The sequence below is a fragment of the Epinephelus moara genome, chromosome 5 (assembly GCF_006386435.1).
Source record: "Epinephelus moara isolate mb chromosome 5, YSFRI_EMoa_1.0, whole genome shotgun sequence".
Classification (NCBI taxonomy): Eukaryota; Metazoa; Chordata; class Actinopteri; order Perciformes; family Serranidae; genus Epinephelus; species Epinephelus moara.
In genome coordinates this window covers 14,096,866-14,112,125 of record NC_065510.1, presented here as the reverse complement: position 1 = coordinate 14,112,125, position 15,260 = coordinate 14,096,866, and the positions used below count along the sequence as shown (strand labels likewise).

Genomic DNA, 15,260 nt, shown 5'->3' with positions numbered 1-15,260 from the left:
AACTCTGCCTTTCTCTTCACCATCCCTGACTTTGACAGGCCTCAGCAGTAACAACACGTTGGTGACATCTTGCAGTGACCAAGCATTAAAGGGAAGTGGACAAAGTGGAACATATACCTGGGCCCCTCCCGTCTCCCCATGGCAAGGCTGGTCTGGTCTCAAACACACAGGCAGGGAAAGCATGCACAGGCATGAGTGTGCATTCATTATGCATTCAGATAAATGGTCTGTAGGGTAGAGTGCTCTCTTATATGCATGCCATCTCCATCTGAAATTCCAATGTCCTGTCCCCATTTTTGTCAAGGATTTAAACCAGTATCCACCGGCCCCCTTTTAGCACAGCCATGCCTACAGCCATAGGAAGAGGGGTCAGGATGGGTCAGAGGGGTCAGACGCCCTATATATGGTTCATGCTCACTCCGCTAACCCGCTGATTTTCAGGGTCTGCATTCATTCTCAGAATTAGAGTACTGATGCAGGATCACCAGCCGGCTGCCCTGGGACCGCTTAACTACAGTGATCTGTGAGGCGGAAACTGAGAGTGGGTCTGAATTCCTGTTCTGATGCTGTGAATGAGCACAGACCCAAGTGTGAAGGGGGAGACATTAGTAGTGACCCATGCAGCAAAATCCATCACCCAACAAGCCTTACCCTGTCCTTCACTATGAGACACTTTGCAAGGGGAGGAGACAGACAACGGACACAGAGTTAGTCAAGGTTTTACACTGGAGAGAAAATCCTCTGAGGACACAATAGCTCCACCCCACACAGTACAGTAAACGCTCTGAGAAATCAGAGTTAACAAAAACCATGACCTATCAGGGACTCCCTCTGTTCAGTTAAGTCAGTAATCCATAAGTGGATTTGTACACACACACTGGCTCCGTTCCAATCCGATAGCTTGCTCTCTTGCATCTGATATTGTTGGTTTTCCACCCTATCTCTTTTAGCTGGGAAATTACAGCTCTGGCCAATATGGAGGAAACTAAATTTTCTACATCACCTTTCCGGGATAGATGTCAACGTGCTGTAAACACACATGAGAGATCTCAGCTCCAGATTTGAATACAGCCAGCGTTTTTACCTTTGGGGTGTCACAAACATCACATACACAGCAAAGAGAGAACACAAAAAAAAAAGATGCTAACCACTTTGTCCTCCTTTGTGGCATGCAGTCCAGGTAGCAGTGAGCATTGAGAGAAGTGACGGTGGAAGTGGAGCAGGAGAGGAAAGGAGAGGAAGGAATGAAGGAACATAAAAGATATATAAGAATAGAGGTGTCGAGAGGGTGAGTTTGTGAAATGGGACAGAGGACAGATTGTGGGGGAACAAGGAGAAAAGAACAAAGGAGAAAAGAGGGGAAAGAGGATGTGGTGCAAACAGTTGTTAATTACATTGTGCAGAATCGATACTTCATATTCAGTGACAGAGTGCGAGGCGGTGGGGACGACAGTATGTTAATGTATGTGACATGTTAGGCTGCAGCGACATGCATGACTCAGCTTGGCATGACCTTGGCGTGACTCATGACCTGTGATAACATCGGGATGTGTCACAGCTCCTCGGCACAAGGAGGAAACTGGGACACCAAAAGCAACATGGAGCACACTTTTCCCCTTTCCTTCACTAAATCTCTGTCTATACACTGCAATAGAAATCTATCCAGGTCTTGTCGTATATTGCTGCGCAGAAGGAAGTGTGCATCTACTCATGGACGAGAAGCTTGTGCTTGTGACATCATGATGTAAACGTTAATGGCGTCCTCCAAAGCTGAGCTGTGACGTCAGTTAGCTCAGTGGTGCTAGGTGAGCAGTAGATGCACACTTCCTTCTGCGTGGTGACACGTTTGGCAGAGAGAAAATAGTTCCTACATGAAACTGCTCACAACAAAGTCTGTGCATTATCTTGAGCAACCAGATCATGATTTCTGAAAACAGACATTGCTGCTGCATTTTTCAAATGTGTTTTTTGGCACTTTGAGCACCACAAGCCGAATGCCATCCAGTTCCATTATACTGGAGAGAAGGCAGACATCTCTAAGGCGTATATGTCCTACACTCTGCAACTCACACCAAAACAATCTAGACTGATAAATAGCACTACAAGTTGGAGGAAAAATATGCAGTTTTTGATTTTGGGGTGTACTGTCCCTTTAATGAAAGCTGTGCATAACTGTAAACACAGTGTGATGAATTAATGAATCCATTATTGCCAGTCCCTCTTCAATAATACAGTATGTTCATTATAATGTCAAGCAGGGGCGAAGCTTTGTGGCCTAATCAGTGTTTGGATGGCATTTACACAGCGTGTTGCTGTGATGCCTTCTGCAGGGCACAGGGCAGCACTGCACAGCTCTGCCATTAGGAATTGATGAGTTATTACAGTAAGCTGCTTAGACACATATACAGGTTTATTGCCTCATATTTCTGGCCAATAATTTTTAGTTTTTACGGGTTTACAGAGCCCTTATAGCGCTACAGTGATTTGTAAAATGTAATCTGAGAACTGATATTAAGGTATCTTTTAAAACTGATTTGAACTGAGCCTTATTTTTAGACAGGCATTCATTGGAGTTCAGCCTACCTAACAGGCTCAAATAAGGTTTGTAAAATGATGTTACTAAATCTTTTTAAAGTCTCAAGTTGCATGAGGTCCTTTGTGAACCTTTTTGTAAAATTTATCCAGGTTACACAAAGCAAAATTTAAAAAAAAAAAAAAAAAGGCGATGACTTCAGAGTCACCTTTCATGAGTTTTCTAAAACGATTACAAAAGGTGGCAACATTCTCTCATCTTATTATTTCTACACAAGAAATCTTGAAATCTTTTTGACCTTTGTTTGTTTTGGTACTTTTTGTGGGAGTGCTGTACCATTACCAAATGACAGGATGTGTGTCCACATAGCATTTTTTTTCTGAGCCCCAGCGTGTTTTTTAAGAGCGTATGTGGCTGCCTCTAGAAAAGGTGCTGCACCCATCGACTTTTTTAAGAGAGCTCCGCCTTTTGCATGCTGCACCCCGAGCACTCATAGTTGAAAATCTCTGATCTTTTCAGAAAGGTGTCATGGTAGTGTCATCACTGTCACTCCTTTCCAGGCAACCAATCATATGGGGCTGGAGTCATCACCTTCATAACCAAGATGGCGAAGAATCTTGTTCTGGCTGTGTCTATCTGAGCTATATCATATATCAGACAAAAAATTAACAAGAAAACCCTGATTTAGGGAGGAAGACCAGCTGGATGCTGAATATCACTGTTTTATCAGTATACTGATACAGTGATATTTTGTCCAAGTTTGTTAGCTGTGTAGTCAAACCCCTGTTTATGTAGCATCATCAAAAAAGTGCTGTTTTATGAAGCGCTTCCCAGTGTCCCTCCACCACTTTTCTGTCAAAGAAAGATGCTATGTGGATACAGCTCATCCTGGTTACTCAGTTCTTTATCTCATTAGTGTTTATAGGGACTATTTCTTTGGCTGAATAAGACAGGCATCTCAAAACCTGTGCAGGTTATAGCTAAACTCTCTGCATGGCTCGATATTACTAGGGGTATTTGTTTTAGTGTAGATAGGTTTATGTTCAAATATTTAAAAGCCTTTGTAGTTCTGCCTTCCCTCTTCACCAGCTGTATGTAGCCCATTCATACACCACATGGATCCAGCTGATGAGGCAAACATACAGTGTATTTATACTCCTGAACAACAGCACACAGTATATTTTAATACACTGTTAATGTCTTTTCTAAAAGGCAAACTGCTAACTAGAGGAAAACACAGTGTGCTGCTGATGTGGGCTAAATAAGCACACTGTAGGCAGGAGAAGGTTTTTATGTAATGAAACAAAGCTAACACTTTCCTAACCCTGTTATTCTGCTTGGCCGGCCTGGACGACCCGGGACAGAGGCGAGCGCCGCAGAGACCAAAAGAGCTTCACTTCCCTCCCACACATTATACACACAAAAAAAACTCTCACTCACAGAAAAGAAATGGAAGACCATTTACATGTTGTGTTCTCTTATCCCTAGAAGGATTTATGAATTAAACTGTTCAGTGAGTGTAGAAACTCAGATCTGTTTGGGTTTGAGTGATGCATTAAATCTTAAATGGACCTTTGATAATTTCTAAAAGTAATATTTTCACAGTTTAATTACATCTCCATGCTGTAAGTGGAGACAATGGAATTATATAACGTAAAGTAGGGGTGTGGACTCGAGTCACAAAATTGATGACTTTAAACTCAACTTCACAAAATCAAAATAACTTGCATCTCAACTTTAACACCAGTGACACGTGACTGCACTTGGACTTGAGTCTTTTGGCTTGAAATACTTGAAACCCTGGCCTTAGCTGAAAGTTTAACCAGTATGTTATTTAAAAAGTGCCACAAATCAGTTCATTTCCCTTCATTTCCTGAATCAGCTAACCTTAACACGATTCTTTCCCAGTCAACACTTCCAGATACACTTTGCTTGGACCTGTCTGACAGCGTTCAGTCAAGTTGCAGGAAAGAATCATGATGAACTAACATGACATTACTGAGTGCCAGTTGGAAAAAAAGACTACCAAAGATAATTTTGTTTACATACAAAAACTACGCAACAATCAACAGAAAACGAATTGCAGTAGGCAAAACCTGAGGGTTAAAAATGAAAGACAGTGAAACAACAACTTCTAAGAAACTTGTTTGAACTGATAAATACAAATTTTTAAAAAACATTCAGGATTAGGGTTGTAAAATTAGTGTATTATTACCGTAAAACTGATAACCCGGGATATTATTTGCTTAAATCACTGAAATCAATAGGCCTATATTTGGGACAGGCGTCTTTATGTCTATATGGGACTGGTCTTAATTCCTTTCACACAAAACTGTTGCTCAGCAAGATGGCAAATACAATCAAATAGTTTATTTAAACCAGTATTAATATTACTTGTTTAAAAATTAGGCTTCCGATAATAGAGTTGTGGCACTCAAGGATTACGGCACCCCGCGTACTGATGCCAAACCACTTTATCCTGTTAAAACAATACTCATAACCAGAGGTGGGTAGTAACTAGTTACATTTACTCAGTTACATTTACTTGAGTAACTTTTTGGATAAATTGTACTTTTCAGAGTAGTTTTAATGCAAAATACTTTTTACTTAAGTTATATTGTTTTAAAGCAACAATACTCTTACTTGAGTACAATATTTGGCTACTCTACCCACCTCTGAGTACATAATTACATATTACAGTATATATAAGAATATATTTGTGTTTCTTGTGCCTTGATTTATGTTATGTTTGTAAAGATTTAATTTATTTTTGTTTTAGTTAAAGGGGTATCGTTTAAAATACATGAATTTGCAGATTATTATTTTTGATTGATTGATTACGTTCATGTTCTTATTTTACAAATAAATCAGACGTTACTCAACAGTTACTCAGTACTTGAGTAGTTTTTTCACCAAATACTCTTTTACTCTTACTCAAGTAATTATTTGGATGACTACTTTTTACTTTTACTTGAGTAATATTGTTCTAAAGTATCAGTACTCTTACTTGAATACAATATTTGGCCACTCTACCCACCTCTGCTCATAACTTGAATTCATTTTTATGAAAAATCTTTTTTAATCTTTTGATCTGAGGACCCTTACGGACTAAAGAAGGGTAATCGAGGAATGGACACTTAATTTGAGGTAGCCAACACCCTGCTTTCGAGGAAATTCTATATTAAAGATGAACTGCTTGGCGACCAGACCAGGCGTCTAATTGAGACAGGCGAGTATTTGTCAAAATGTGTAGCCACACTGGGCTAGTAAAAGGGACCATTTAACTGGGACTAGGCTTTTGACGGAAATTTTACAACACTTGTTAAAATGGCATAACGCTTGGTAAAGAGAGTGTCATGACTTGTTTAGGACTTTAAACTCTGAGTTTAAGACTTGGGACTTGACTTGGGATTTGAGTGCCAAGGCTTGAGACTTACTACTTACAATGACCCTGTCTCACCTCTGACGTAAAGCAACCAGGCATTGAATATGTTTTATGTATTAACCCACTTAATTTGACAGGACACAAATGTATTTATTGATTAATTGATTCATTATGTCAAAGTGACACTTGTGCAGACTAACAGATGACGCACTCTCACATGAACACATACAAAAAAATCCATCAAGAGGGTAAAGCTTTAAGGCATGTTGATACACATTAAACAATGATCAACACATATGTACATTACATCTGCACTTCATCTACTATTCTTTTGACTGAGCTAAATTATTTAGGCCCCTGAATTTCCACTTATAAGTGACGCCAAGTATCTCAAGGAATTAAATTCCATATTAAAACACTTATTATTTTATTGTATAAAAGGCTGTATTGACTGATGTTATTTTAAGTGCAGTTCCCCTTCAAATAAACCCTTAACTTTATTTGTTTTATTTATAGGTTGCATCCACATCATGATGGTCTCATCTCTGTATTTCCATTAACAGCCTGTCTGCTATGACAGTAATATCAGTGGCTGCACCAACAGGGATACTATCTTTATCTGCTCCTCTCACTGGTCTGTGAGCTCTACATACGTGTGCTGCCAGTGTGAGCTCAGGCCCAGCTGGGCGAGGCGGATCCTGAACAGATTGGAGACCAGCAGGCCAAGGGTGGAGGGCCCACAGTCAGGTAAGATACCCAGGAGGAGGTCCTCTCTCTTGGGCTGGAGCCCGCAGAATGCTTGGCTAAAAGAGGGCCGGGTCTTAAAATAGTACAAACATGTTTGGTTCATAGATAGACGCCACACTGATCCAAACTGGATCAAATGAATGGTTATAATTTGGTGATTTGGTTTGGACCTTTGTTTTATAATAATGAGGCCTCCAGAGCCTCAGAGGTAGCGCTGCTCAGCGTCTACAGTGCATTGTGGGTTTGTTTTATTTGTTTTTCTTTTTAGTCATGATGTGTTATATATATTTTCCTCTTCATCAGGTCTAACTCTTTGGTTAATGAACATACCTAATTAGCAGATCTTAGCATGCATACCTGCAAAACTAAAGTAAATAACATTGTAAACAATATCTGCTAAACATCAGCATGTTACTATTTTCATTGTGAGCTTGTTAGCTTGCTGACATTGGTATTTAACTCAAAGCACTGCAGTGCCTAAATACTGCCTCACTCATTAGCACTGCTAATATGGTTGTAGGCCCTTGTAAACCAGCCCAGTAGCCAGAAGAAAATGTTGGCATTGTACATTTCTGCAAACCACGAAAACATCACACTTGTACGTTTCATATGTATCATATTATCATTTCTAAAGTGATGTAGTGTATGAGCTTTTTTGTCACTGAGGAGGCAACCCTTTGCAGCAATCCCACAGGTGTTTGTGACACAGAACCTGGGTGTTTTTTACCAAACCTGAGCTTTTTTAGTAGCACACTGTGGCGTTTCCCAGCGGCGTTTGAGCCACCAAAACTGGGCATTTTTCACTGACACATTGCGACATTTACCAGCAGCATTTGAGCCATTTCCCAGTGGCATGTGGCAACAAACCTGGATGTTTTTAGCAAGACATTGCAGAATTTACAATCAGTGTTTGAGCAACTAAAGCTGGTCGTATTTCATTGACCGTTCCCTGCTTTAATAGCAGCTTTTGTGCCATAAACCATGAGTGTTTAAAGCCAAAACATCATCTTGTCCTAACTGTAACCAAGTGGTTTTTGTGCTTAAACCTACCCACACATTAACCACAGCATTGTTGAGAAATGTAAATGTAAAAATGTGGTTTGCAGAAACATAAAATGCGAACATTTCTTTCTGGAGACTGGGATGTGTCACAGTTGTTGCTGCCACTTATCATGGTGTTATTTAATCAGCAGTTTAAAAAATGTTTAATGGCAACCAATGCACAAATCAAAATGAAATATTTACTTCCTGTAGGCTTAAATGATGGCTCCACTGTTTGTCCATATCGGTATGTTTCAAAACTAAAACAATTAGACTCCAGTAGTGAGGTAGGGTGTTTACATTTGCCATTGGGAACCAATGTAAGCGCAGTAGCTACAGTTACTTGCGACAAAATCAAACAGCTAATCTTGCAACAAACGTTAAGTTTGTAGTTTTCTGTTTTTGGGGGAATAGAAAAAAACTACATGTTTAGTACAAACTGAGTAGAGAGACAGCAAAGAAGAGGATAATGCTGCCAGAAGGTTTTTTTATTTTATTTAATTTAGACAGTTTTTTGCTGTGCTATTGGAATCCATCCGATACAAGCTAACTACAGCTGTCGTCCTCCACTACCAGCCTATCTGAACCTTGTTACCCTCCTTCTCTCACTTTGTTTAGACATGTTGCTTGAGTAGGTCAGTACTGTCACTGTCCGACATGCTTGCTCGATGGCTGCAGTGCAGTCACAGGAGACACAGGACAACACAGATGCTGTAACTGGTGTGCTTTCATGTTCAAGTGAGCTCAAGAAACATTTCCACAACACTACAGTATCGGACTTGAAATGAGCCTTGAAGGGCCTATGACTGGTGCCAAGCCATTCTTCCCATACACTTTGGCCTCTGCAAAGTGTGACCAGGAAGCAACAAAGCAGACAGTTACAGACACAGAAGCAGAAGGACCAACTGTACGTCAGCTACAGCAGGAATGAGGTGAGTGTGAGAGGGAGAAAGAAAAAGGTGGAGGCCATGGGTGAGGTTTCTCACATTGTTGGAGCGCAGAGAGACCCGCCCTCCACAGCGAGCGCAGAATTTGGTCTGGCAGTAGGAGCAGAGGTGGCCACAGCCGTCAGCAAACTTGGTCTTGCGGCAGATGCCACAGGTGGGCGCGTCGTCCTTCTGCTGGGTCTGTTGACGCCGCGTCTCCGCCCCGATGCGACGCACCTCCTGTTTGTAGCTCTCAAACTGCTGGTGCAGTGTTCTGAGAGGAGAGAGGAGGGAAAAGTTGCCCATTAGTGCTACATTACTCATTCACAAACTCTTTGCACTTGATACACTTTACCCTTCAGTGCCATTCACACAGACCTTCCTGTCTAAATATCCAGCAACATTCACAAAAACAAAACCAGAAAAGAGCGTGGGGGAATTTTCTGAATAACTGAATAATTTTTTAAAATAAATAAATCTTGCAGGAACAAAAGCGGTGCTGTGCATGCACATGTTTGAGAACAACATCTCAGTTTCAGCAAAATAACTGGCAATTAGAGCACGGCTTGAAAGGTGCCTTTCAGAAAAAAAATCATACATGCAATTAAATGAAACTTCAGCTCAGTTTTGCTCTCTGTGGCTCACAGCCTTTTCCCCTCCCTGCCTCCCGGGATGCCTACGATGGAAATAACCCGAGTGTGAATTGCAAATCAGGCCATGTGAAAACACCCACAATGTTGTCTCAACAGAACTGTCAAAGGAATACTGCATTAGCATACCATGGCTCTCATATAGGGGACCCAAACAGGCGCTTTAATTACCTCACTGACTGAGAGAGATAGAGAAGAAGGAGATGGCTTCATTCACAGTTTTGCAGCCAATTTGCCTATTTGTGGAAGCAGACAAACTCTAGCTAAGTCCCTGGCAGCACACTGACTTTACAGTCGTGTCTGTGAGTTATTTGTTGAAAGAAATTCATCAAGACAATGCGGTGCACTGGCATTCACACTTTTGCTGAGGTAAAACATAATAATAATACAGTCTATGGGTAAAACCTAGAAATAAATCTTTTAACCCTAAAAATGAAGTTGTATAGGTGGAAGACAGGCTAGACAGACAGGACACTGAAGGCCTCCTGATGAATGTCTCAGAGTGAGAAAGTGGGCAAAATACCTCAGATATAAATGTTATAGAACAGCTGATTTAATACTGATTAATCATCAAGTCTGTAAAATAACAGAAAATAGTGACCACTGGCTCCTACGGCTAGAGGAAAGTTAGATTTAAGACTTTTTTAATGCCACTGTGGACAAAATTTTAGACCAATTTTACATAACTAACTGAAGAATGAACATCAGTTTAAGGATAAGGGACAATTCTGCCCAAATATGTATTGTAACATAAAAACATAAAACATGACTTTTTGTCTCGTGGCGCACATGAGGGTAGAACAGAACTGGGGAAAAATTGGCACTTGTTGGTGGATGTTATTGCCAAATTTGTTATTGTCACTCTGTATTTGTGATTCCATTGCCTTGATTCACGTCATGCTTAATTTGAAAAACTTTTCAAAAATATGCATTGCCTTGTATCGGTTTCAGCCATGCCGCAAAATCTTGGTGAACCATGAAATAGCCAATTTTTATTGAATTTGCACTTCCTTTCGTCAGTAGTACAGTAGGTGTTTCTCAAAGTCAAGGAAGGATCCTTAAATGGCTGAATCTCAAGGACGCTACGTCAACAAATCCCACCTAAGAACTGTTCCAGTGTCAAGTATCCTTCAAATTATGCCGAGGACTGAGGCCTTCATTCAGAGAATTTTCAAGGATGCATGTGTGTATCCACAGCAGGTGTTATTTATTTGGAGTTTTTAATCATACAAACATAAAAAATTACTGACAGAAACCTCGTAATTTACACTTTCCAGTGTGTCCACTGCCCAAAAAGTGAGATTTTTAAGATAAAGATGTAAAACATAAAAGTTTTTAAATTAATTGTTTACAGCGCTGATAGAGTGCTAAGTGCCACAAAAGTTTCATTTAGCCTACCTGTTTGCTTTTTTAAATACAATCCAGAAATGTATTCTCCCTAAAAGTCATGTGACTCTGAAAATACTGCTACATTTGTTCAAATTGAACAACAACATTAGAGAGTGCCAAAATTATCACAGTATCCTGAAATCCCCTCAGTCTGCTGAGGGTTAATGACGCACACCCAGGGACACTCGTTAGTTTGTTATGTGTGTTCACTGACTGCTAGGAAGGACTCTTGCCTTTACTCTGTAGGATCCGTCCTACCAAGGATATTATTTATTGTGAAATTTTAAAATACAACATTAGAAAAAGAAAATGATTCATAAAATCCTACTACCCCCTTTTTTTAGCATTTTTGAATGATTTATTTAAGGCATTTTAATACATTTAATATATTTAAATTGTCTGGTTCTAGTGCACAGGCTGAGCTGGGGAAAAAAGCTTTTATGTGTTCTGCTACACTCACTTGGAATAACCTGTAAAAAGAGCTGAAACTACGTGAGTTCGTTCTCTGCCTGATTTAAGTACAAGGGTGAATGAGTCAGTTGGTTCTTGTCATCGTGCATAAGTATATCTTTTATGCTTCTTATTGTGTGGTTGTTTGGCGGAAACCTTTTTGTGTGCTGCTGTCTTGGCCAGGTCTCCCTTGAAAAGGAGACTGTAGATCTCAGCAGGACTTACCTGGTTAAAAATGGGTGAAAAAATATAAATACCAGGCCCTACTATTACATTAATAAATTCAAGGACTTTCAAGACTCTTTAAGGAATGACGGAAACCCTGTAACAAAAGGTCACCAAAGTAACATTCAAATTCCTTGTTTGGTCCGACAATCAGATGCAAAAATGCCCAAAGACATTCTCTTTACACTGACATCCAATCACCTGGATCTATTGAAAGCAGACATGTCCTCCTGTCTGTAGTGCTCAGCTGCTGGGTAGGAAACAGGTAGAAGACATAACACCTGATCTGTTGTCACCAGCTTTTCGGGGTAGAAAAAATCAAACCGATAACAATCCTCCACCATGACCTCTCCAAAGAAGTCCAGGAACGATGCTGTGTTTTTACAGAATACAAAAAGGTTTGTCTTTGTCAGTCTTTGCTGAAGAAACAAGCTGTCCAAACAAAACGAGGCAAACAGTCTCCCTGAGAAAATATTTCATAAAGTGCAGAGCAGAAACTTTCCAAGTCCAGGAAATGAGTTGACAGAAGCCAATAGCACATTCCTCCTCACCCGTGCCTTTGTGGCGGTCTCTCAATAGTGCTAGAGCAGAGACAGCAGGCTGCCACCATACAGAGCTGGAACAGGGAGGTGACTGGTGGACACATTTGGCCAATCAGCTGACACGGGGAATGGTTGGAACAGGGACAGAGATTTTGTGACGTGGAATGCTGAATGAATTTAAGCGTGGAAAAACTCATCGATGTCAAATTTAGAAAATAAAATGTCCTTTGTAGCACATAGCCTATTCATCTCCAGGCTGATATTTCTAATATTACTACATCTTATATGCATTTTTGTTTTCAAATATTTGGCATGTAATGTTTAAGCTGAAATACTGATATTTTGTAAAGCCTCAAGGAGACTTAACAGCTATCTGTAATAACCGAGGGGCTCAACATCAAAGCATCTCTGCCATCCATAATGCAGAGCCAGAACACTTTAAAGTTTATTTAAATAAGTTAACATAATGAAGATCATCACTGTATCATGAGAGCAACGTCTACTTTAAACCAGTATTCTGATCACTTTTGCTGTTTGGGCTGTACTTGACTGAGGAGGACACACACACACACACAAAGAGTTCAAGCACGTGAATATACTCAAGAGAATTTGAGCTGCATGCGCATGTTTTTGCTCAAAATGTTTCAAGCAGGCTTTGATGTAACAAATAAATAATGATAAATGGACACAGGAGTTGACACAAGCCTCAGCTAAACTGATCCGTACGTAACTCAAATGGAAAAACAACATGACACCGCCGCGGCAGCGACGTCACAAACATGCCCTCTGACCCCGAGAAGCTATCCATCCTGCCAATGGGAGTCCAGAGGCTGAGCCAAGCCCAGGCACCATGGGAACAGCTGTCAGAAACAGAGGGTGCACAGCCGGTTGTCATGGTAACGTGGTGGCGTCAAGCGCTGGGTGTCAGCGGGTGTCAGTGCACCAGCTGTTCCTGTTCTTAGAGCCACGGTTTCATCAGTATTTCTACCACTCGCACACATTCAGCAGACATGCACTGTTAAAGCTGCACGAGGCGAGTTTTTTTTTTTTTTTTTTTAAATACAAAAATAAATCTGTGTTCTCGGCCTAAATCACAAAGGAGCTCTGCTGCAGTGACGAGCGTCTCATCATCTCTGGCTGAAAATCTCCAGATATAGTGAGTGATTTCTTACTGTCAGGTCTGGACAATTTCCTGTCCGTTTGTCATTAAACACAAAAATATATTTTAAATGTTAACAAGTTAGAGCCGTTTAGTGAAACGTGGACACCACAACATAACATCTTTTATATCATCTTCTCATATATCTTCATGTAAAGATAAATAATAAAGATAGACTTCTGCATGCTCCAGTTTTTTTAATTGGTCACATCTTCTCACATCTCTTAGATACCAAAACCTGTATTAATTGATGCATTGCTCACCAGGGGGCAGCACAACAAGCTGAAAACAAACATAACAAGCCCATTTTTTTCTCCTAATTTGATAACTGGCAGACTGATCACTAATGTCAGTGACTCAGAATGTGTGAAGGTAACATGCTCTCTCTCAAACAGTGCACAGAGAAAGCCGCATTCAACTGGAAAACCATCCACTGTGTGCAGACTTAACCACATACACAATAAGCAGCGAACATGTGCAATCTTCCTGTCACACATTCATCTAAAATTCACACCCTATCAATAGACAATGTGACAGACAAGATTCATGCCCTCTGAGTTGGCACACAGATCCCACTCTTCATCATTTCTAAATGCTTAACACGACCGCTGCCTTTATGTTAATCTTAACCTTGGCTCAGCAGGACCCACACCATACAAATAAAAAGGTAATCACTCTGTGGAGACACAGGGAAAGACGTCCTCTCAGGTAAGGACATGCTCTCTGTGTTCACTCTACTATGTGTTCATCGATTACAGGCCTGAGCCTGCTGCCTCCCCGGGGGTCAGCCACCATGCCTGAAATCACAGGTGGTGAAGGAGCACTAAAATATTTCAGTGTAGCGGACAGACTATTTCTCCAGTCGATTTCACTTGAAAAACAGCCTGACTGGAAAAATTCACAAGACAGCTATACAAAAACGGTTAGTGTCCATTTTGTTATATGTGTTTTCTCCCTAAATTAAGTACTTTTTTAAACCCTGAATAATGATGTATCATCTTTCCTGGATGTGCAGTATATTAGTGTATGCACAAACTAAGCCTATGACAGAGTCATAATTGATAGGTGTCCTGTCAACAGTTTTATAGACTTTTATAATGGTGGTCTACGGGCAAAGTGCTTTATGGGCTGCAGGGGATTTTTTCGCTGCAATACTGCAAATGGCCACTGGAAAAAAATTGGCTGCAAGGCAGAGCGGCTTTCTTTGGGAATAAAACAATTAAAACGAACTTTGGTGTTACCAGAATATTCTCTTGGCCTGTTGTTGCTACACAACTATGCATCAGAGAAAGATCACTTCCGATACCATTTGTAACAGTGCAGAGAACTGCTTGGAGAAACAGCAAATTAAGATTATTAAGATTTTCTTTGTGACATCAACATTGCCAAAGAGCTGATGGGTGACTGGCTGTATGACTAACACGACTAGACTAATCCAAGTCTCCAGTTTTACATCATACCAGCTGAAGAACCGTGAGGTAAAATGTGGCTGGCGGCCATCAAGAAGGCTCTCGTAAACACAGACGGGAGCGTCAACCAAAGCAGACCCCGTCAGTATAGGCACAGGCTTGGCCCAGTGTTGCCAACTCTTGTCCAATTAAAGGTCCAGGGTGTAGGGTTTAGGAAGATGTATATACTGGCAGCAATGGGAAATAATAAATCAAGTATGTTTTCTTTAGTCTTTAATCATCTGAAAATAAGAATCGGTGTGTTTACGTTACTGTAGGATGAGCCATTTATATCTACATAGAGAGCGCTTCCTTGTCCACGGAGATCGCCATGTTACATTGCTATATTTCTACAGTAGCCCAGAATGGACAAACTAAACACTAGCTCTAGATACCGCCATTTGCGTTTTAGTGTCAGCCACGATCATGATGAGTAGCGCTGGAAAAACACAGATTTTTAACACGCAAAACTGCTTTATTCCGTGTTTTTACTGTTTAATTCACCAGGTCCGTTTGTTTTAGAGAGGAAGAGTCCTCTGCAGATAATTTAGCTCTGGGTAAAAACCTCCTGAAAGTCTGCATCTTAAAGGGCCAGTGTGTAATATTTGGCATGGTTTATTGTCAATCTGAATCTGAATCTGAATATTCTACCCATTAATATGTTTATACAAGTGTATGATCGCTATAAAATAAAATTCGTTTGGTTTTTGTAGCCTTATAATTATGCTTTTATATATATATATAGCAAGGGCCTTGCTTTAGAGA

At 40.5% G+C, this 15,260-nt stretch overlaps 1 protein-coding gene across 11 annotated transcripts in view; it reads right to left on the bottom strand.

Moving 5' to 3' along the window:
* rims1b (regulating synaptic membrane exocytosis 1b) overlaps positions 1–15,260 on the bottom strand; it is a 93,600-nt gene that overhangs the window by 58,042 nt on the left and 20,298 nt on the right. For 10 of the 11 annotated variants that reach the window (XM_050043522.1, XM_050043523.1, XM_050043524.1 and 7 more), the window contains exon 2: positions 8,693–8,906. In XM_050043522.1, the coding sequence (XP_049899479.1) occupies positions 8,693–8,906 (214 nt within the window). Of the gene's footprint in view, positions 1–651; positions 673–1,148; positions 1,161–8,692; positions 8,907–15,260 lie in introns of all 11 variants that reach the window. The other variant, XM_050043533.1, reaches the window with a different exon arrangement.